Source organism: Pezoporus wallicus, unplaced genomic scaffold, assembly GCF_028554395.1.
Source record: "Pezoporus wallicus isolate ANWC-B61680 ecotype Strahan unplaced genomic scaffold, APGP_CSIRO_Pwel_v1 contig_7520, whole genome shotgun sequence".
Classification (NCBI taxonomy): domain Eukaryota; kingdom Metazoa; phylum Chordata; class Aves; order Psittaciformes; family Psittacidae; genus Pezoporus; species Pezoporus wallicus.
In genome coordinates this window covers 33,969-58,510 of record NW_026639089.1, presented here as the reverse complement: position 1 = coordinate 58,510, position 24,542 = coordinate 33,969, and the positions used below count along the sequence as shown (strand labels likewise).

The 24,542-nt window shown below is 40.3% G+C and overlaps 1 protein-coding gene across 1 annotated transcript; it reads right to left on the bottom strand.

The window, feature by feature from the left end:
* Positions 1-1,613: 1,613 nt before the first annotated feature.
* On the bottom strand, positions 1,614-23,610 carry LOC130601498 (E3 ubiquitin-protein ligase KCMF1-like). The gene is made up of 5 exons (XM_057413606.1): positions 23,474-23,610; positions 15,257-15,358; positions 11,802-11,976; positions 4,206-4,485; positions 1,614-2,237 (listed from the first exon to the last, which is right to left on the bottom strand). The coding sequence occupies exons 1-5, from the start codon at positions 23,537-23,539 to the stop codon at positions 1,985-1,987; spliced, it is 876 nt and encodes a 291-aa protein (XP_057269589.1). The 5' UTR covers positions 23,540-23,610; the 3' UTR covers positions 1,614-1,984.
* Positions 23,611-24,542: the final 932 nt, after the last annotated feature.

Sequence of the window (24,542 nt, the reverse complement as noted above, 5' to 3'; positions counted from 1 at the left end):
AACCCTGCAATGCAAACATCCTCAATAGACCAGCTATATATATTTTTAAAAATAAAAATAGTCATTAAGATAGTTTTTAAACAAGTCTTTTCTAGAAATTCTATGAATCTATAAGCTTAAATGCTTAAACACTACTATACACTGCACAGAATACACACATTTTAAAAAGTGCTTATGTAAATTGGCCAGGGTTTCACCATGAAATGTCTTTGCATATAGTTGTGAAGGACAGTTTAATTTCAGAATTTCTTCTACAGCTATCTGGATAATACATCATCATCAAAGAATTAACTGAACCACAGCCCTTAAAATGCTTTATTGAACTGAGTCGTTCTGTAATGTGCAGAAGTTGTGTCCAAAAAGACTTCAGTTTGATTTTTTTTTTCTTTTTAACATCCTCAACAATCAAATAAAAATAAATCTTTATTGAGGGCAGCTCCTGAGATAGCCAGAAGACTAGTGTAAAAAGTTCCCTTAAACCATTTTCTACTGCAGAGACTAAAAAAAAAACCAATGCTAATACAGTACTAAATGGAAACAATCAGAACTTGAGAATTGAGAAAATGAGAATAGAACTCAAATGTTAGCTATTGGGGTAGCTTATTTTGTTGCTGTTAGATTAACATACATATCACAGTTCTCTTAGGAACATCATCAGGTCTTCAAGTTTAGTTTTTAGAAGTTAGTTGTGTGCATTTTTACCTTTATAAGCTAACTTTTCATACCAAATAACTAAAGCCTTGCTGTCCCTCGCTTTGGGGCTATTATAATAATCCATCCAGAAAAAACTTAAAGGATTAACAGTATAGGCAAATAGGTAACATGATTCAATTAAAAAGGCTTTATTTTTTGTCAGAACTATAACCCCAAACCCCAACAAATAAAGGTTGATGGGAAGTTAGCATTAAGAACTTGATTGTAACATATGGTGATATCTGGGAAGTCAAATCCTTAAGGCCTCCTGATACTAAGGAGTCTCTACAAACTATGAAGCAAATACATAACTGACTCAAAATGATAAGGACTGTGAAGGCTTAGAAGTAAGAAAACATCATCCAGGTTAACTCCTCCCTCCCACCCCAACAGTGAATATACGAATCATTTACACCTAAATACAGTATATTTAACACACACACGAGGGGGGGATATAAAAATAAAACACCAACAAAAAACTTTAAAGAAAGGTGAACAAAATTTGGTTTTAGGGCACAAAGAAGCCCTTTGTAATAGATCCCAGTAGTGGCCCTTGCTTATTTTTTGTCTCCTGCAGATGAATGCAAAGTTCAACTCCACATGGATGTGATGTCTAACAGGGCAACACAGTGGTCACAATATAGCAAAATGTCACACAAAAATACAGCCCACTGAAGAAGAGCTTGCATTAATATGCAGGAATAGAACATAAAAAGATCATTGGTCACGTGTTTCTCAAAAGCTACTTCATGGTCACAAACTGCTAGCGAGTGTTAATTATTTTTTTTTATTTCATTACCTTTGAATAATGGGAAAGCTTTAGGGTTTTATAGTTGTACTCCTTGTAGTTACATTTTTAAATGACAAGATCACTAAAACTCATGCACGCTGAAAAAAAAAAAGTAAAAATCATGCAGCAGTTACATTAAACCATCCAAGCAATTTTTATTCATTAATATTCATAAATACACACAGCAGCTTCATTAGAGATTTTTCTTTTTTTTCTTTTCAGTTTGAATGTGGAGTATTAGGAGAGGTTTTTGCATGTCAAGCTACAGGATACAGAGCTTTTCTTCTCTGCACTGCAACCTATATTTACCCGCTAAAAGTAAAAATTGGTTAAGTGGAAATGATTATTGTATATATCTTTTCTCTCTTCCTTTGTATGTGCACAATGTAACAAGAGTGACAGACCTGAAACTACAATCACCAAAACAAATCCAAGATAGATGTTGTCCACTTTCATTGGCAAATACAGCACAGAGGACATTGTCTGCAAAGCGGGATGCCATCAAAGAGGAGGTTCATTTCCTTTATTATTCTCTTTTAAATTTAGGTTTTCTAAAGCAACATCGAGAGGCATAATATCTACACAGCCCATAGCACCAAAATCAGCAATCTCTCCCCGTTCATCCTCATCTGAGGAGGAACTTTCTTCCCGCATCAAAGTCGACAGTAGAAGCTCCTGAACAAACAAGCTGCAGTCTGCCCGTTCACTTTCCTTTGACTGACGCTCTGCTTCTGACATCTTGGGATCATTCAACCTGCACAGCATCACAGAAAGAGAAAAGACAGGCTTAGTAGTACCATCAACAAAATGGGCTTTCACTAATTACCTAAACAGCTGGTCTGATGCATGCTGTATAACATCTGAAAGCCATTCCACTGTGAAACCACCTAGGTACCTAGGTACTACTGCACTTCTTTTGACATGTACAGATTGACAATACCTAGCACTCCTGATACAAGAATACAGAAGTTTAACAAACTTGTTCCCAGATGCTTCAAAAAAACTTCACAGAAGTAGATTCTAAGGCTGAAGGAAAAAAAAACAAACAAAAAAAGCTATTTCTGAAGTTTCTTTCCCTTCAGAGGGGCTTTATTTTAAGGGGTGTTAAAAACCACTAGTCATCCCTTAAGTGCTTATTTTGCCCCCAGGACAACCTCTAAATGCAAGCATGACACAAAATACATTACTACACACATAATGCCCAGAGATTCCCAAAGCACAGCACATTATCCACTTCACTTATCAGTGCATGCACCATCACCTAATAGAAGCAAGAAAATTGCTTACTCCAGTTCTATCCTAGCTCACAATATCAGTGACTGACATTTGCAGATACTTTCATTAAAGTTATTATTTAAAAAAAAAAATTTGGATTGAAATATTGTGTCCTGGGTTCAGCAGTAGCAGTCATTTTTCTCCTTCTCAGTAGCTGGTGCAGTGCTGTGGTTTTGACTTTCAGCCTGGGAACAATGCTGATAACACTGATGGTTTTAGTTGTTGCTAAGTAATGTTTACTCCAACCAAGGACTTTCTGAGTCTCATGCTCTTCCAGGGAGGAGGGGAAGCCAGAAGGAAGCAGAGACAGGACACCTGACCCAAACTAGCCAAAGAGGTATTCCATACCACAGCACGTCATGCCCAATATATAAACTGGGGGCAGTTACCCAGAAGGGCTAGATCGCTGCTCAGGTTGGGCTGGGTATCGGTCAGCAGGTGGTGAGCAGTTGTATTCTGTTCCTTTGTTATTTCCCTTATCATTATTATTATTGGTGGTAGCAGTAGTGGTTTTGTGTTATACCTTAGTTACTGGAATGTTCTTATCTCAACCCGTGGGAGTTACATTCTTTCAGTTCTCCTCCCCATCTCTCTGGGAGCGGGGGGAGGAAGAGGGGGGTTGTGAGTGAGCGGCTGCATTGTTCTGGGTTGCCAGTTGGGCTTAAACCATGACATATTGTCACAAGTTTTGATAAAAATCAGCATGTAAGCAATAAATCATCCCAACCCAGGTTTCTAAACACAGAAACTGTTTAAACGCCTGTGCTCTTTCTCAACATGTAATTGAGACAGACAGGCACACACACACACACTCTTCAATGAAGAAAAATCAAGATTCTAAACCTCCTAAAAGAGCTGGAATGAGAGTGGGCAAATCTTCTATAGCATATTGGACTATATGATTATTGTAGGTCTCTTCCAACTGAACTATTCTATTCTATAGAACTCTAGGATCTAACTATACTTTCTGAAGCAGATATGTACTCTGCTTATTAATAATTAATTCTTTGCTTTTTTCATCCAAAATACTTTAATATATATACCTCTATTCAACCTTCAGCCTTCATTAAAGAATCATTTCCTATTAAATAAAGCTACCTTTTATGTTCTCTCCACTCACTATCAGCATAAAAGTTTGAAACATATTATTACAAAGGCTCAGAAGCCTTCTGTTTTATCAGAAATAGCAGGGTAAACAAGCACAGTTTACAAAAGTAATATCCTTTATGTTTCTTTTCAAATTGAGAAACAGGAAGTAATATTTATTCACTGCCTAGGAAGAAATGCACAGGAGACTTGAAAAGGAGACGTTACAAATACAAACAAAACCATAATATCTCAACTACAAACTTCATTAGGCATCTGGAAGCAGTTTCACTGAACTCAATGTCCATAAGAGGACCAAGGAAAACAGAAATGACAGAAGAGTTAAAACCACAGAAGTTACCTTGTAAGAAGAAACTGGGAATTCTGTATAGTCTGAGGATTGTTTTCTGTATTAGATGCATTGGTTGCTGCTATAGACTGTGCAAGAGTGGTGGGGATGCTGCTCGTGTTAGTGCGTCTAGTTGCGTTGCGTGCAGTCTCCAGTTGTTGTCTTGCTGCTTGTGCATGCTGTCGCTCCAACTGCAGTTGCATCTGCAGCTGCTGTAACTGAGAAGCAGAAGGGCCAGAAGAATTGAGCTGCCCTGCAGAACGTCTCACGCCTGATAATTGAGATAAAAGCTCTGCCAGAAAAGAGAGAAGTTTCTACAGTGAAATCTGTTTAAATACAGATCACAGAACAGCATAAATATCCTGAAAACCAGTAAATCAATTAGTTTGCTTCCTAAAACATTTCATCAATGAAATTAATGAACAATAAAGCTTCATGGGGTATCCATTACAAGTATCCCATGTCTCAAAGCCCATAGGGTAAGGAAGATTAAGAATCATCTAAAGAACTGTGCATAAGAGTCAAAGTTTAAAGCTTTTTAAATGAATGAGAGCCAACCCATGAAGAATACCATATAAGCAGTATCCTGTACAATAATCCTCTAAAATTTTAACTTCAAGTCAAAAATAGTTATTGACTAAGAAACCTCTTAAATTCTGACTTCAGTTGTTGGCTTTATATCCATCCCTCCATGCACTGCCAATGCATATTCTAGTGGGAAGCTGTGTGTGCTGCAGAGAAGACAAAGGTTTTTCAAATGTTGTATTACATGAAAAATATTTGACCACAGCAAGGCTTTTTTTTTTTTTGTTGGTGATAGATATTCTAACAATTAAAAAAAAAAAAAAACCCAACAAAAAACAAAGAAAAAAAGTCTAGCCTGGATTCCTTTCCTCCAGAGTTCAAGACTGTGACAAATTCTGTCCATGCTAAGCATTTTCCAAAATAAATGTTAATAATAAGTTATTGCTCAGTGATTTACTACAGATTACATTCCACACAAAGTTGTGAGTACTATTTTGTTTGTTTGATGCAAGGAGGGCAGAAGTAATAGATTATTCCCCCCGCCCCATCCATTCAACTCTCATTAAAGCTGCAAGTTGTTATTACATGTCATGAAAATTTTCCCCATTTTACTTTCAAGATATAATCCTTTGAAACTAGGCTTTTCTTACGGGAATAAAGCACAATGCAGTAGCACTTTGCATCAGGAACACTTGGAATGCCAAAAGTAAATGCTCAAGTCATTAGCACAGATAATCATATCGAGATTAACTACCAATATTTTATTTCACTAATTAACTGATAACCACCACAAGGAGAAAAATAAATAAATAATGTTTACAAGTCTCTTACAAGCACAAGTTTTAACTTCTGGTAGCATGTACTAATTATTATACCAGTACAAAGGAAGATTTACAACACTGCCAGGTAAAACAGATGTATTTATCCTTACTGTTTGTAAGATCACCTTGAGTACAACTTAACAGATCCCTGGTAGCAGATATGAATTTGAGACACAGGCTTGGCATGCATGACACAGACACCCAGCCAAGCTGCACTACATTCTCTGAATGCAAAAAATATATTACTTCTACCAAAAAAACAAATAAAACCCCAAACCAACAAGCCAACCAAAAAAACCCAGTCAAACAAAAAACTCACAGGACTCAAAGGAATACAATTTTCTTACACATGCTCCTAAATGGGAAGGCCTTGTGAGGCTGAAATAAACCAAGGCAGCCACTTCACATTTAACTCAACTGAACTAACACCACTGTAACAGTAAGAGAAAGTCTTGCACTCCAGGACACACAACCATCCTTCCTCCTTGCACTAACTCTAGTGCTTTACAGACCCACCACCTAACTTAACTCATTAAGATGACAGAAATTTTTTCATCTTCTTTTGCTGGAATATTTTTAGTAGTAGGAGCACAGCCAGCAGCTCCTGGGAAGTGATTCTTCCCCTCTGTTTGGCACTGGTGAAGCCACATCCAGAGTGCTGTGTCCATTTTTAGGCTCCCTGGGATGAGACACATAGACATAACGGAGCAAGTCTAGTGGAGGGCCACCAAGATAATCAAGAGGCTGGAACACAGTACATGAGGAAAGAGTGTTTGGTCTACCTGGAAAAGAACACTTTGGAAGATTGCTGTCTGAATCTACCTGATGGGAAGATACAGAGAAGACTAAGGTAGACTCTTCTCAGAGTCATGCAGCAGTAGGACAAGTTATTCAAGGGAACATGGGACATTCCAATTACAACCAAAGGGGTTTGGCTTGTTGTTTTTTTTTTTTGTATCTCCCCCTCCCCCCATTTTAAAACATGAAGGTTTTAAAATACTAGAACAGGTTGCCCAGAGAGGTTGTAGGATCTGTCATTGAAGGCATTCAACACTCAACTGAATGAGGCCTTGAGCAACCTGATCTAAACAGACCTCCTTTGAGAAAGGGGTTGGAAACAGACAACCTGCGGAGGTCAATTCAAAACTATTTTTTTCTATTATTTTTCTGCCATTTCAATGAGTTAAATCAGGTCACAGAGGGCCTGAAGAGCAGCTAGCACAACAGAGGCAAAGGAACTATGCCTATGGAAAGGGGAAAGGGGGTGGAGTCACAGCTTCCTCTTTCAAAAGCAATGCACTCTTAAGTTGGTTCACTGCCTCTGAAGGAATCATAGCCTAACAATAAGCAGCTCCATTCATGCCTTTCCAGGATCTGAAGCAAAGGCACATAATATCAGGAACTTAGGTAAGTGCAGGAAGTTCTGAAGTTTCCCTGACACTTACCTTTCACTTAATGAGCGCACCCAAGGAGACCTTGGGACACCTTATGCTAAATAATATCACCCAAGACCTCGTCCAACCTGGCCTTGAACACTGCCAGGGATGGAGCATTCACAACCTCCCTGGGCAACCTATTCCAGTGGCTCACTACCATAACAGGAAAGAATTTCCTTCTTATATCCAACCTAAACTTCCCCTGTTTAAGTTTTAACCCGTTACCCCTTGTCCTACACATTAGGAAAAAATATATCTCTTAAAAAGATAAAAAAAAAAAAAAAAAAAATCAACAACTTGATCAATTTTTATTTTTAGGTCTTTATACAGAAATTATTCTTGAAAATTACAAAGTTGAAAAAATACAGATTATATCTGTAAATCTAAAACCATGTCTGTGTGATTGTTAGAAGTTAAAAATGAGACATCTTCCCCTTGAAAATTCTCCTAAACCTGACCAAAATATGACATGTAAATCAAAGAATGGTTTGGGTTGGAAGGGACTTGTAATGGGCAGGGACATTTCACTAGATCACTTTGCTCAAAGCCATGTCCAACCTGACCTAAAACACTTCCAGTGATGGGACAATCCATCCCAACGTCTCACCACCCTCATAGTAAAAAATTTCTTCCTTACATCCAATCTAAACCTACCCTCTTTCAGTTTAAAACTGTTGCCCCTTGTCCTGTCACTACAGGCCTTGATAATAAAATATCTCTATCTTTCTTATAAGCTCCTTTTATATATTGAAAGGCTACAATAAGGTCTCCCTTGAATCTTCTCTTCTCCAGGCTGAACAACCCCAACTCTCTCAGCCTTTCCTCATAGAAGTGGTGCTCCAGCCCTCTGACCATTTCTGTGGCCTTCCTCTGGACCCACTCTAACAGGTCCATGCCCTTGTACTGGTGACCCCAGAGCTGGACACACAACCTTGCGCTTGGTCTTATTGAACTTCGTGAGGTTCTCATGGACCCCACTCCTCAAGCCTTGCAACGTCCCTCTGGATGGCATCCTTTCCCTCTAGGGAATCAACTGCATCACTCAGCTTGGCATTGTCTGCAAACTTGCTGAGGATGCACTCAAATCCCATTGTCTGATAAAGATATTAAATAGCACTGGTCCCTGTATAGACCCTTGAGGGACACCACTCATTACTGGTTTCCACTTGGACATTGAGCTTGGACTGAAATTCTTCTGATGTTGCCATCCAGCCAATTCCTTATCCACCTAACAGTCCACCTGTCAAACCCATATCTCTCCAGTTTGGAGCAGACCACGTCAAAGGCCTTGCAGAAGTCCAGATAGATGACATCTGTAGCTCTTCCCTTGACCACCAATGCAGCCCCTCCATCATACAAGGTGACTAGATTACTCAGGCACGATTTGCCCTTGCTGAAGCCATGTTAGCTGTCTCTAATCACCTCCCTGTCCTCCATATGCCTCGACATTGCTTCCAGGAGGATCTGTTCCATGATCTTACCAGGCACAAAGATGAGTCTGACTGGCCTGACTTACAGTGGGAGCGACTTTGCTTCCCCAGTCCCTGCCCTGAGGTTCAGGGGCTTGAGATATGTAGGAAGAGAGATTACCATTGAAAATTGAGGCAAAAAATTGTTGAGCACCTCAGCCTTCTCCACATTGGTTGTCACTAGTTCGCATATCTTATTTGGGATGGGTACATTTCCTTTAATTTTCCTTTTCTGGCCACCATACTGATAGAAGCCCTTATTATTCTTCACATACCTTGCCAAATTCAGCTCCAACTGCACCTTGGCTTTTCTGGTCCCATCCCTACACATCCAGGCAGCATCCCTATACCCTTCTCAGGATACACATCCCTGTTTCCACTGCCTGTGCATTTCCTTCTTACACTTCAGTTTAATCAGGAGGCCCTTACTCAGCCATACCAGTCTGCCACCCTCCTTGCCTGACTTCTTGTACACGGGAATTGAGAGCTCTTGTGCTCCAAGAAAAATGCTCTTAAAGAGTTATCTGCTTTACTGCTCCTTTGTCCCCGAGGGCAGTTTCCCAGGGGGTCACATCCACTAGTTCTTTAAACAACTGAAAGTTTGCTTTCCTAAGGTTTAGAGTCCTGACTATTCTTTTCACCTGGCCTATATCCCTCAAGCTTTCCTCCACTGGGGCATGATCACTGCAACCCAGGCTTACAACAATCTTGATCTCTCCAGTTAGCTTATCTATGTTAGTAAGCAACAGGTCTAGCAGTGTTTCTCCTCTGGTTGGGCTATTATCCAGATTAAAAAATTATCCAAATTTTCTAGTAGATGGCAAGGTGACTGAAGTCCCCCAGCAGGATCAGAGCATGCAAGTGCAATGCCTCTTGTAGCTGGAGTAAGAACACTTTGTCAACAGGCTCCTTTTGATGGGGTGGCCTGTATCAAACACCAACCACAAAGTTTCCTTTGTTGGCTTGGCCACTAATTCTTACCCATAAGCTCTTAACCTGTCCATTCTCAAAGACAACTCTGTACACTCAGCCCTTTTTTTTTTCTTTTTTACATAAAAGGCAACTTCCTCTTCTTTGTCTAACCCTTCTGAACAGTTTACAGCCATCAGTTGCAACACTCCAGTCACACAACTCATCCTACCATGTTCTAGCAATAGCAATTACATCATACCTTTCTAGCGGCACAGTGGCTTCTAGCTCTTTCTCTTTGTTACCCATGCTATGTGCATTGATATAGAAGTACTTCAGCTGAGCTATCAACCTTGTCACCTTTTTAGAGGAACATGCCCAAATTCCTTTGAGGCTTTTCACAGGTGTTTCCCTGTTGGTTCCTAATACATCAACAACCTATGATTCCTATCTGATACTCACAACCCCAACCCTTTTTCTCCATTAAATCTAGTTTAAAGCCCTCCTTATAAGTCTAGTCAGCTTGCTGATGAAGACCCTCTTACCCCATTTGATCAGGTGAATCTCATCAGCTCCTAACAGACCCACTTTCCCAAAGGCAGTTCCATGATTATAGAAGCCAAAACCTTAAGTATGGCACCAGCTATGCAACCAGACATTCACCTGTTCAATTGGTCTTCTTCCTGAACTCCTTCATCTGACTGGGAGGATAGAGCATACCATTTATGCTCCTGATCCTTTTTCAGTTGTTCTAAGGGACATATATTCTCTTTTGATGGTTCTAAGTTGCTTTGTTGCAGTATCATTGGATCCTATGTGGAATAGTAGGAGTGGATGATAATCTGCTGGGTTCACCAGGCTCAGCAGCCTCTCAGTAATATCACAAATGCAAGCTCCTGGTAGGCAGCAAGTTTCTCTAGAGAAATTGCCTGGATGGCAAATGGGTATTTCAATGTCTTAGTACAGAATCTCCAATTACTAATACTTTACACGCTTTTTCTGGTGGCACTGGTTTTAATGTTGGGTGGGTGGTTGGATCAACTTTCCATGGTCAGCTTTTTCTGGATCCTGTCCATTACTCATGTGAGAGAAACAGTGTTGTTTTCACATAATTGGGGATGGGGCTTTGCAGTATTAAGGCTTTACAATATTAAGATTTTTCAATACTGGGGCTGGGGCTAAGTTACTAAGGGAACAAAACAAAGGGTTTGAGATACCATAACCTAGAAAGACACACTCTGTGGTTAAAGACATTGTCATCTTTGGATGAAAGATACACTCTCTGGTTAAAAAGAATCCTTTTTTTGTACAATCTATGAAACTAAGCCTGTGCAAACTGGTTCTGTAGTTAAATAGTAAGTTGGGGTACCACATGTCTGTCAGAGAGTTATGAAATCAAACCATAAAAGGAGACATAAGAGGAAGGGGCATACAAAATAGAGTAAGGGGAGGTGTAAACAGAGGTGGGACAGTTAGCACATAGATTTTATGTGTCGGATAGGCTGTAAACTTTGGAGTCCCCAACCAATGGGGAAACAAGGGAGGGAACTTGCGGACGGGATAGGAAATATAAATCATAGTTCTGCTTCTGCTGTGTGTGCCTACTTGCTGGGATACCTGTTTTTCACAAATGTTAATAAATAGCTGCTTCACTACTGTGTCTAACTGAGGCCTGCCTGAACCTAGAGACCAGTTCTCACACTCATGTGCTCTTTATTCTGTAACTGGACAAGGGTCCAGTCTCCTTCATCTTGTGAGTTGCGTCAATCAGCTCAAGGTTGGATTCAGACTTACCTTCCCCTTGCACAACCTTAAGGCAGGGTTGTTGTTCAGCTTTATATAAAATGCTTATTAAAATAGTTCTTAAAGAATTTTTAAAGAGTTAAAAGACCTCCTAAAGATCAGCAAGCCTGTCATCCAAACTGTAATCTGAAAGTAAACTGAGCACATTTTAAATGTCTAACAAGAATATTCCAATTAAACCAATTTCATCTTGATGAATTCAAGTACAGCACTTGGTTTGTGCTAAAAAAAATTAAGATTAATCTCGAACACCACTGTGCACACAGCAAATTAAGGCTAGATACATTGAAGTAGGTAATGGTAGTTAGAAACAATTACATTTAAAAATGCATACATACATATCATATGAGAAGAGACCTGGGAATCTTCAGCCTGGAAACAGGAAGGCTCAAGATGGGAGGAATCTTATCTATGTATATATTGGGGGGGGGGGGGAGGGGGAGGGAGTGTAATGGACAGTCCAAGTAAAGATACTTTTCATCAGTAAACACCCAACAATTATAACACTGGGAAGCGTATATAAATATACACACATTATTTTTTTTTTTCAAAACACAGAAAACCAAGGCAACTATTATAATCTTGGATTTTGTTTCAAAGTCTATTGAAGGACTCTGAGCTAAAATCTGTGGTTACAGCTCTTACCAGCTATAGGATCCATGGTTTCTCTATTGCTTGGAGAATATGAACTCTGAGAAGATGAAAGCCCACCAGTGGAACTGCTAGTAAAGTGCATGTTTGATCTACGTGCACGGGGGCCTCCCAAACCCCGGCCTGGGTGAAACATTCTACGTACATGCCGAACACCACTAGATTCATCATAACCAAACAGTTAAGAAAAGTCTTTTGCTATCAAGTATTAAATAGCAAGAACGTTTACCAGGTGGAACAATCAGGCAACACACTATTCCTCATTCATAAAACAATGACTCAAATTTTAAGTGTACTGAAATCATAGCTATAGTGCCAGTCAGACCTATAGATCTGAACCCAAGGCATCCAGGGCTGCTTGCACCAAATTCATCTTTCCCAGACTTTTTATCATGTTTAAAAATTGTCAGGATGGATTTCCTGCATTCTGGAACAGTTTTCTACTAAGTAATTTAAACTGATGATGCATATTCAGCAAAACACATTACTCAACAAACATAAAGATTTTAACATAAAAATTGGGAAAAAAGGGTATTTCAATACTGAAAATAATCTACAAAGTTTTATTGCCAGTCTTGCCAAGAGCACACAGTAATTATTGCATTTTATACTTTTATCCAAGAAATTTCACCCACTCCACTCTTCAAGGAAATGCAGGTCAACAGAGAATTCAGCACTTCTCTAATACCCCTTTGCTTCATCTTCCTTCTCTTTCTCCACACAAATTCAATTTGCTCCAATTATGAAAACAAGCTCTTCCACTTTTTTTTCCTGTGTTTCTTAGGAAATGTCTATAAAAGCTATGACTTGAAATATAAGCTTTTTCATACATACTAAGAGACTATCAGCAAATAATTTAAAGATTACCTTTCCCAAAACAGTGTTAACATGAGTTCTCTTAATACAGTCTAGCTAAAGCTTCCTTTTATCTTAAGAAACACTAGTGGAATTAACTACTAAGCTAGGAAATAATGTACTTGGACATATTTGATTTTCCAAATTTCTAAATTAGTACCTTTAGCTCACCTTATCTCCAATTTTCTTATTTTCAATAATAGCATGTTTATCACTTGTATAAAATCTATTACTTGTATCAGACCGGTGCCCAACTTATCCTACAACGTACGATTATGGTGTAGAATTCATTTCCTCATGAGTTGAAAAGTTTAATACTGGAAAACTATTAGACTTCTTTTGGCAAGTAAGAATATACAGTTACTATAATAAATATTTTCAGGAAGAATTGACTCTTTCAAATTTATTATGCTATAAAGCATAAAACTTTTCAATTGCAGGGTTTGGGGAGGGGAATCTCCCCTAGGACAGAATATAGTTGTCTAGCACGGATTGGTTTGTTCTTGCTTTGAATCTGTTGATACTGTATAATGGTAGTGACAGAACATTGGCACTAATATTGACTACTGCTCTCATGCAGTTTGGGAAGCTTTCCATAGCTACATCTGACAGAAAAATGCCCCCATTCTGGGATTTTATTTTTCTTTAAGTAAACTTAGGAAATAAGATAACTAGAACATGCTTAATATAAATCCTTTGGAAAATTCCAGCCTTCATCTCATTTAGAAAAGGATCTTAGTAGCTTGCTCACTGCACCTTTGAAAGTGTTAAGACAACATTATTTAAATACTAGTTTAGAGTATATTGATGTATATCATGCATATTGTGTATATCACCCAACTATGCTGGGGGTAAAAAAGCATTGGGAACTCTTAACTCATTGCAAACATATACTGAAAGCAACCAAGCTCGAAACATTTATACGGTCAAGACAAAAATCATGTTTTAATCAGTAAAACAGTTGAAAATTGTTTAAGAAAGAAACTGGAATTTATTCAGCTGTTCAGAGTCTCCAGGGATAAAGGTGATATCTTGCAGTGGTTGCACAGGATTCTTCAAGAGAAATATGTGCAGCCATTTAAAACAGCTTTAAAACCCTTCTAACTACTACACAGAAGACAATATCCTTTTCTAAACTGCTAGCAACTGCATGGGGGGAAATCTTTCCCCCCTTTTCTTCCTTTTAGTCTTGGCTGTCAGAAGACATGAAATAGCACCCAACATTGAACAGTTAGCCCAGAAAAATTTTCTCTGTCAAGTTTTATGGACTTGGCAACACTGACTGATAAAGCAGTGCTGTACAAAAACTTCCACATGCATTTTCTATAATTATTTATAACATGGTCCAATTTATAAAGCTCCCCCCCATCAGTGTCGTGATGACTGACACTGTGGCCTTTACTCAGTAACTGAAAAGATTATTTTGATTTCTCTAGCTCTTATGTAGCTAATAATAAACACACATTTCCCAATTAAGTTATCATCTGATATCACTGATGTGAGAGAGGGAGAAAAAGCTCCAGAAGTGTGAATTCTAATCCAACACCTCATTCACTTTAGTAGGAAACTGTGTAATTGGGACTATTTAAATAACAAATTTAAATGTAAATGTAAATACAGATCACAACCAAAGTGAAACCACTTCCTATAATATTGCTATTCATAAATATAATGAACTTGAGTTGTTAGGCCTTTTTTTTTTCTTTTAAGAAGCCCTGAACAAAAAGGGCACTATTAAATTACACTAGTAGTGTATTTTTTTAATGAGATACAGAAAGATAAATAATTTATAGAGATCACTTAACGAGAGCTTTTCATGATGGCTTGTACTTCCATGGAGTAAGAGTACCTTCTAAATTTATGTTGTAGGTATTGTATAGCAAAAACACAAGCAACATTACTATTCCTAACACCAAGTAACATAAAAGAAAATTGTACTTAAAGTGCAAAGAAGCTGACATTTTGAGCTCTTCACTCATTGAGAGTAGTTATATCACTACAATCTGCATATAACTGAAAGACAGCCTTAATTCCTAGGAAGTCTCCTGATATCTCTTCTAGTTATATCTTACAAAAAACCACAATAAATAACAGGCTGGAACTACCCCATTGAAATATGGTGATAAAACTAATCAAACACTTAAACCCACTCAGTTTCAAAGCTCAAAGCATTCTCTAACACATTTGCTTTTAGTGAAATTTACTGCCTTTAGTCTTGCAATTATCTATAATACACTACTGCATATGGATTGCTGCTTTCTCATACACAAAATGGTATCAGAACTAATGACCAAGAAGGGTAAAAAATGAAGTGCAGAAAGAAGCAGCATCAAAGACATCTTTAAAAGGTTTTGCTCTCAGAAATAAAACCACACACCCACATTTCCAAGCTACACCTAAAGCCCATTCACAGTCTGATAGATATAAATATATATACATATAAAAAATTCAGACATACAGATCCCCTATAACTAAACACCAATTCTAAAAAATAAGCAAAACTGATGTAGCCACTTGACTACAGAAGTCAAAATAAGTAGTTACAGCTATCATAAGAAACAGTATCCCTTTTCCCTCAATTTAAGAAAGGATATTAAATCTCTAGGAGCTCTGTGTTCCAGTGTAAGATGAGCTGCAAAATCATCTGTGACATGATTAGGATCCCCTCCAGGTAATGCTGCACATATTGGACAGATCTGAAACAACAAAGTGAGAAAAAAAAAAACCAAACACAACCAACTTTACATAAATCACTAAACACATAATTCAGAGTTGATCACTTGACTTTAAATGTCACATTCTAATCCTATATCTAAACAGCCACAGGTTTAAAACAGTAAATGTATTCAAATGCAGCTGTTAATTTTAGTATCTTTTTAAGACACACTTTTCCTTGTAATTATGCTTTTAATAATACCATGAAAAAAAAAAGAAAAGTAAAATTTGCAAATCCTATCTGCAGTGTTTCAGTCTGGTTATGCAGGATTCCTGCTTGTATGCACCTACGTATGACATTATCAAGTTTATTTACTGTTCTTTGAATCCCCAAGCAACTTCTTATTCATCTCACCAGAGAAGTGTGATAAGGAGAATGAAACCAGATATGAATATTCATTAAAGTATCACCACTGAGGCTATCCTCTGAAGTAACATGCAAGTAGAGACTTGGCAGTGAAGAGAAACTCCTTATTTTTACCAAGAATTTTGTGAGACAGCATTATAGCTTTGTTTTTTCCTTAAGCCTAAACACATATTTTAAAAATTCTAGGGACACTTGCTGCCATAGCAACCTTCATTTATTATTTTTTATTTTTCCTCCCAATGACTTTGCATCCACCAGAGAGAAGTGTGCCTTAAAAGTCCTTTGCAACAGTTTTGCAGGGCAGCCTTAAAATTTGACAGATCACAGGTTAATAAGCGAGAAAGGAGATACTTCCATACAGTATGTTAGGTCTTAACTACTCTTCCAGGGAGATCAACCTGGACTTTGCAACTGATAAGACTGTAAACTAGGTGGGAGACCCTGGGCACCAGACCAGGAGGGGTGAGGGAATCAAATGAACCATGCAAAATGATGAAGAGACATGCAGGGGTAAGGGAGAGCTGGGAGGAACAAAGAACAAAGGGGAGGGTAGACAGAAAGGGGTATAAAGTGGTCAGGTCACATGTAAAACAGAGCTGGTCAGTATGTTTGTCTGGCTGAGCCCTGAGCCTGTTCATCACAGTCTGTCCCGTCTTCTTATATCTTCTTATTAAATCTTAGCAATCTATCTGCATAATCTCAGTCTCTATCCCATGTGTATGTGTGCTGCAAGGACTAAGTGCCAGCAACTGGTGAGACCTGTGTATGTGTGAATGAAATTTGGTGCCAGCTATTAGATTCAGTCTGGGGCTGTAGGTGCCCCTGTGGTGTCAGCTACTGGAACAAGTGAGGGTCCCAGCATCAGTAGCTGGAGGGGCCATACCTCTCTAGACCTAGGGCAGGTACTACAAACTGTGCTTGGAGTGCTCACTATGGGGGGGCTGTCATGAGTGGATTTGGTGCCAGCTACTCCAGTCAGACCAGGGATGCCAGCACTGTGGTGTCAGCTGCTGGAATGAGTGAAGTCTTAACATCAGCTACTGGAGCAAGTCATGCTCTCTGCCTCCAGCCACTGAGGCAGAAACTGTGTGTGTCTCAAAAAATAGCTGGGAAGGGGCAGCATGAGTGAGGTGCCCAGCACTGGTGGCTGGAGTAAGACCACCACCCACAGTCCATGTGGTGCCTGGTGAGAGCTGCTAGGGTAAAGGGGGAGAAGGTAGGTGTCTGCATCTTGCCCAAACCGGGTGTGCATGTGTGCAAACTTCAAGCTGGACTAGCCAATAAGTAGGGAGAAGCCTCGAGTCTGGGCAGGAGTATGAAGTAGGCAAGAGTCTGTGCTAGTAAGGCCTAAGGGAACTTGCAAATGTGTAGTGCCTGTGGGATGAGTGCATGTGTGATTCTAGTGGGAATCAAGAGGGACTATCTGGCAAGCAGGAAACCTGTGTGTCGTGATTTAGACCCAGCTGGCAACAAAGTACCATGCACCCTCTCTCTCAACCCCCCCCTTCCCCCCTCCCTGGGTGGGATGGGGAGAATCAAAAGAGCATAAAAGCTGCAGGTTAAGATAAGAACAGTCCAATAAGTAAAGTACAGTGTTGCAGAATGGCTCTAAGAGCAAGGCCATGGAGCATTAGAGGCCTGTGCGAGCAAGGCAAGGGGTAGGCCCCACAGGTAACTGGATACCTGATGTGGGAGGAGAATGTGGAGGAAGCTGTGTGGATCTAACCAATACTGTTGTGCCTAGGAGGCGTGACTAAATACCACGCCTATATAAGTGAACTGCGTCACAAATAAAGTAGAAGTTTGCTTATCACCCATATTGGGTTGGCCTGTCTTGCTTCTCCTCGCCACTTACAGTACAGTATACTACTACTAAGGGAAATAATGAGGAGAGAATATAAAACTAAGAAAACCGAAACAAAACAAAAATAACCCACAAGTGATGCCCAATACAATTGCTCAGCACCTGCCAACTGATACCCAGCCTGACCCGAGCAGAGATCTGGGCCTTCTGGGTAACTCCCCCCAGTTTCTATACTGGGCATGACGTGCTGTGGTATGGAACGCCTCTTTGGTTAGTTTGGGTCAGGTGTCCTGTCTCTGCTTCCTCCTGGCTTCCCGTTCCCCTCCTCGCTGGCAGAGCATGAGAGTCCTTGGTCAGAGTAAACATTACTTAGCAAGAACTGAAACCATTGGTGTGTTATCAGCATTGTTCTCAGGCTAAAGTTGAAAACACATCAATGAACCAGCTACTAAGAAGGAGAAAAATGACTGCTACAGCTGAACCCAGGACACCTTTCTAAAAATGGGGGTCATATTTCCCTTTTCCAGTCAGCAGGAACTTCACTGAACTGCCATGACTTCTCAAATACTATGGATAATGGCTTGGCAATGTCTGTCAGCTCCCTCAGGACCCATGGATGTATCTTATCAGGTCCCATGGACTTGTGCACCTTCAGGTTCCTTAGATGGTCTCAAACCCGATTTTCTCCTACAGTGGACAGTTATTCATTCTCCCAGTCCCTGGGATCGTTGCTTGGGTCAGGCTGGGTATCGGTCACCAGGTGCTGAGCAATTGTATTCTCTCCCCTTGTTATTTCCCTTATCATAGAACAGTTAGGGTTGAAAGGACCTTAAGATCATCTAGTTCCAACCACCCTGCCATGGGCAGGGACACCTCACACTAAACCATCTCACCCAAGGCTTTGTCCAACCTGGCCTTGAACACCTCCAGGGATGGAGCATTCACAACTTCCTTGGGCAACCTATTCCAGTGCCTCACCACCCTAACAGGAAAGAATTGCCTCCTTATATCCAATCTAAACTTCCCGTTTAAGCTTTAACTCGTTACCCCTTGTCCTATCACTACAGTCCCTAATGAAGAGTCCCTCCCCAGCACCCCTATAGGCCCCCCTTCAGATACTGGAAGGCTGCTATGAGGTCTCCACGCAGCCTTCTTTTCTCCAGGCTGAACAGCCCCAACTTTCTCAGCCTGTCTTCATACAGGAGGTGCTCCAGCCCCCTGATCATCCTCATGGCCCTCCTCTGGACCTGTTCCAACAGTTCCATGTCCTTTTTATGTTGAGGACACCAGAACTGTACACAATACTCCAAGTGAGATCTCACAAGAGCAGAATAGAGTGGAATAATTATTATTATTGGTGGTAGCAGTAGTGGTTTTGTGTTATACCTTAGTTACTGTACTGTTCTTATCTCAACCTGTGGGAGTTACATTCTTTCCATTCTCCCCATCCCTCTGGGAGTGGGGGGAGGAAGAAGGGGGGGAGTGAGCGAGCAGCTGCGTGGTTCTGAGTTACCGGCTGGGCTTAAACCAAGACACTAACAAATTTGGTGGCCTTCTACAATGGGGCTACAGCATTGGTGGATAAGGGAAGGTTGCCTCATCTACCTGGACTTGTGCATGGCATTTGACACTGTCCTGAATGACATCCTTGTGTCTAAATTGGAGAGGAATGGATCTGATGAATGGACCACTCTGTGGCAGGATTTGTCTGTATGGTTGCACTCTAAGAGTTGTGATCAATGGCTCAAGGTCCAAGTGGAGATCAGTGATGAGGGGCATTCCTCAGGGGTTGGTATTGGGACTGGCACTGTTCAACATCATTGTTGTCGACAAGGACAGTGGGACTGATGCACCTTCAGCAAGTTTGCTGATGACACCAAGCTGTGTGGTGCCATCAACACCCTGGAGGGGAAGGGATACCATACAGAGGGACCTGGACAGGCTCAAAAGGTGGGCCTGTGCAAACCTCAAGAACTCCAACGAGACCAACTGCAAGGTTCTGCACCTGGGTCTGGGCAATCCCAAGCACAAATACAGGCTGGGCAGAAAATGGACTGAGAGCAGACCTGAGGAGAAGGACTTGGGGGGTGTTGGTTGACAAGAAGCTCAACATGACCCAGCCAGAAAGCCAACTGTATGCTGGGGTGCATCAAAAGGAGCATAACCAGCAGGTCAAGGGAGGAGATTCTCCCCCTCTGCTCTGCTCTCATGAGACCCCACCTGGGGGACTGCATTCAGCTCTGAGGCCCCTAACATAAGAAGCATGTAAACCTGTCAGAGCAAGTCCAGTGGAGGGCCACAAAGATAATCAGAGGGCTGGAGCACTTCTCCTATGAAGGCAGGCTGAAAGAGTTGGGTTTATTCAGCCTGGAGAAGAGAAGGATCTGGGGACACCTTATAGCAGCTTTCCAATACCTAAAGGGTGCTTACAAGAAAGCTGGAGAGGGACTTTTTACAAGGGCATGTAGTGATAGGACAGGAGAAATGGCTTTAAGCTGAAAGAGGATAGATTTAGATTAGACATTAGGAAAAAAATTCTTCATTATGAGGGTAGTGAGGCACTGGCACAGGGTGCCCAGAGAAGCTGTGGCTGCCCCATCCCTGGCAGTGTTCAAGGCAAGTTTGGATGGGGCTTGGAGCAACCTGGTCTAGTGGAAGGGGTTGAAACTACATGATATTTATGGTCCCTTCCAACCCAAACCATTCTATGATTCTTTGATATGCAATTGTGTTCAGGAATAAAAAACATAGGGAATTAAGAAGGGGTGATGTTCAGAGTTATGTTGTTTGTCTTCCTAATTAACCATTATGCACAATGGAGCCCTTTTTTCCCTGGAGATGGCTAAACATCTGCCTGCCAATGGGAAGGAGTGAATGATTTCCTTATTTTGCTTTTCTTGCATAGGCAGCTTTTGCTTTACCTATTAAATTGTCTTTATCTTAACCCACAATTTTTTGCACTTTCACCCCTATTCTCCCCTCCCCCATCACAGTAGGGGCAGGGGGGAAGTGAGTAAGCAGTTGTGTCATGCTTAGTTGCCAAATGGGATTAAACCACAACTAACGTTTCTGGCACCCAATGTGGGACTCAAAATTTTTGAGATGATAGATTTGACCAGAGCATTAGAGGGAACATATCATTATTATATGTTTAACTGTTGCTGAACATGATATTAACTTATCTGTTCTTAATATTAATTTATCTGATCTGTGCCATGCTCCCTTTTTTGCTGTACATGTTAAAAACTTTTTGGGCTTGAGAAGACACCAGAAGCTGCCCCCATGGCCTGCAGAGCTAGTTCAAATCAGCTCCAAGACAGCCCCACCCCTGGCCAAAGCTTAGCCAGTCAGTGATGGTGATAGCATGTCTGTGATGACATATTTAAGAAAGGGTAAAAAAAGCTGTACAGCAGTAGCTGTGAGAGAGGAGTGAGGAAATGTGAGAGAACCAAGCTCAGCTACTGTGGTCTGTAGAAGGCTCCACACCAGAGGAGGTGGATGTGCCCTGAAGGAAGCTGCAGCCCATGGAGAGGAACCCACACAGGAGCAGATATTTCTGGCAGGACTTGTGACCCTGTGGGGGATCCATGCAGGAGCAGTCTATTCCTGAAGAACTGCAGCCTGTGGGAAGGACCCATGTTGGAACAGTTCATGAAGTATGTATCCCGTGGGAGGGACTCCATGCTAGAGCAGGGGAAGAATATGAGATGGAAGGAGCCACAGAGACAATATCTGATGTACTGGCTGCAACCCCCATTCCCCATCCTCCTCAGGGAGGGAAAAGGAGGTGAAAGAGTTGGGAGTGAAGTTGAGCCTGGGAAGAAGGGAGGGATGGGAGAAGGTGGTTTTAGATTTATTCTTATTTCTCATTGTTCTTTTCAGTTTAATTGACAATAAATTAAACTAATTTCCCCAAGTCAAGTCTGTTTTGCCCATGACAGTAATGGCTAAGTAATGTCACTGTCCTTATCTTGACCCATGAGCTTTTCACCATATTTTCTACCCATCCTGTTGCTAGGGAGAGAGGTGAGATAGAGCAGTTTGGTAGGAACCTGGCTGCCAGCCAAAGACGGCCCACCCCACCTGGTCCTTTCACTTCAGGCTAGTTGCTGCCTTAGTAAGTACAGAATGAATCTAAGTGTAATTGAGTAGCAGAAAACTGCTTTCTTTATTCTGAAACTTAATTAAAATATTAGGGACTGTAGTGATAGAACAAGGGGTAATGGGTTCAAACTTAAACAGGGTAAGTTTAGGTTAAATATAAGAAAGAAGTTCTTTACTGTGAGGGTGGTGAGGCACTGGAATAGGTTGCCCAAGAAAGTTGTGAATGCTCCATCCCTGGAGGTGTTCAAGGCCAGGTTGGACACAGCCTTGGGTGACATGGTTTAGTGTGAGGTGTCCCTGCCCATGGCAGTGGGGTTGGAACTAGATGATCTTAAGGTCCTTTCCAACCCTAACTATTCTATGATTCTATGATATCTGATGGCATTTCTTACAGTTTGTACAGCTGCAACCCTAAAAAACTTCTGAATGCTGTGTTTTATTTATTAATCACTCCGCTCTACTGAAATGCAATGGCAACATTAATAATCATCATAATACCAGCCATGTCTGTCCACACTTGCCCTGTATTGCTGATCATTATCCTTGATCCTTTAATGGAGAAATAATAATTACTGAGGTTTTAGTTCTAAAAATAAATATATGCCAATAGTTTATATGTTCTTATGAAAGACTAAGACACCTTTGAGTCTCAGAATGGATTTGACAGTCTTACCTCCTCTACTATTCCTTCACATAAGGCCCTTAGTAGACTCTAAGGAGAGAGATTCTCCTCCCACATAATTTCTCAAAAAGTGAAGACAGCTTAGAGGTCAGAACAAACAAGTTCAAAATCACAAGTCATTTCCCCACAACTTATTAAGATTTTAATAATTTTCCTCAAGCATGCACGTTTTTTATGGGAATCTACAAAAAAAAAAAATAAGACAAGAGTTCCCTGAATGTCCTTCTATAATCATACATTCGTCAGTCATAAACAGTATTCACACATAAACATGAATATATCACCCACTGCTGGAAAGATACCCAAATTTCTTGGTCAATAATTTAACCTTGGTTTGCTAACACACAGAACTGTCGAATTAGTTAAGTGGGCTTTAAAAATAAATACAAACCATACCCCTGCACCATAAAGGGAAATCTAAAAACAGGGCTACGCTTTTCTAAAGAGAAAGTAGTCCAAACGCTAAGTAGCATGTTTCTCAGCACTGAAATGAAAGCTGAGAAGAAACTATTTCTAATAGTATCAAAATCCAAGTTACTTATTATTTTATCATTTACATAGCAAAGTCACCTCACATTTCAGAAAAATTTCTGACTTTCTGGCAAAAGCAACAGTAACATCTAGATATAAAAACTTGAGGCAATCAGAACACTTGCTGACAAAAACAGAAGCAAAATAATTGTTCCGTAATTGCTTTGCACCAATCTCTACTGTTGAAATCATCAGAGAAATCAAGTGGTAGGGTAAAGAGAAAAAGCAAGGGCTGCTTTATAAAAAAAACAATATATTTAAAAGCTATTTATTTTTACAAGGGTTTAACCCTCTCTGTAACATCAGGATTTAGTGGCCTGCATAGCAAGGATCCAAGGACTCAGCTGCATAACCTTGACTCAGACTGCTGAGAGAATGTCAGGTGATGTTGTAGGCAGATGTAGTATCATTGAGCTTGGGACTTAGTAGCTCAAGGAGTCAAGAGGGAAAACACCATCATGATGTGTATGTATGTATGGTACATACCTTCCTAGTCAGCATTTAAATGAACACATACTTAAAAAAAAAAAAAGAAAAACAACTAATTTTCTCAAAATTTTCATATACTTTCATTGGAATTGAAAAACAGTGCTGAAGCGGCTTACCACCTCTGTTGATGTTTCTGTGTGTTCAGAAGCAACATGTTCTTGAAGAGATGTTTCCGTATAGCCCATCTTTCCACAATAAGGACAAGTAAAGGACTGTGGCTGCTCTACAGAGAAAGCTTCTCCACCATAATACAAATCTGGAAAAAGATGATAGTTTAGGAGGGATTATTTTCAAGCAGAATAGCTCATTATTTTATTTATATAATCTCTTTATATATATACTTATGTGCATGTAATCACATGCAGTACTGTCAAATTAATTCATTATTTAATCAAAATAAACATTTTAATTCTGCATATGCCAATATTATAAAGTTGTTCAATGACTCAACTTCCAAAAGAATAGACAGATTACACAATTTTCACTCGTAAACAACATAACTTTCTAATATTCAGGAAGAGGTGACAGTGCTGCCAAAACATCACTTTCCTCCCCATCCTTGTTTTTACCATACTACAGATAAGATCACTGTAGATGCTCTGTGCTCTCACAGCCTTACTCGTAGCAAAATAAAAAATGTTAAACATCATAATTTAAAATGCTTCAGTGTGTCAGTGACACTAAATAATGGTCTGTGGTGGAACACACAAAAATAGAAAAGTACTGTTTGTCCATGGTAGCTCCTCCTAGGAAGGTCCTGCTTTGGCTCCTCCCTGGAAAAGTCCCAACCCTTGGAGACCTTTCTAGATATAGCTGGCCACTTCTTCTGATGTAGGCTGGCCCCCTACGTCAGAATGAGTATGCATTTTTGCTAGTATAAAGGCCCGAGCCTCAGGCAATGTGGAGAGGCAGAACCTCATGCCACCCAGGTCAACATTGCCTCCCAGGGGACGCCCGCTAAGGTTGAGCCTGCTACCTTGCACTACAATGATGTTTCTCAGAGCTGGTTTCCTGATCGTCATTACATGGTCCTTGGGGTTGGTAAGATAACCAAACATCAGAGATATCCTTTACTGTATCTTTTGTTACCTCTATATTTTCCCTGTATTAATAAACTAGTTATGATTCTTTATTGTGTTGTGTTTCTCTCAACCAGGAATCCTCAAACTCTGGAACATTCAGTGACAC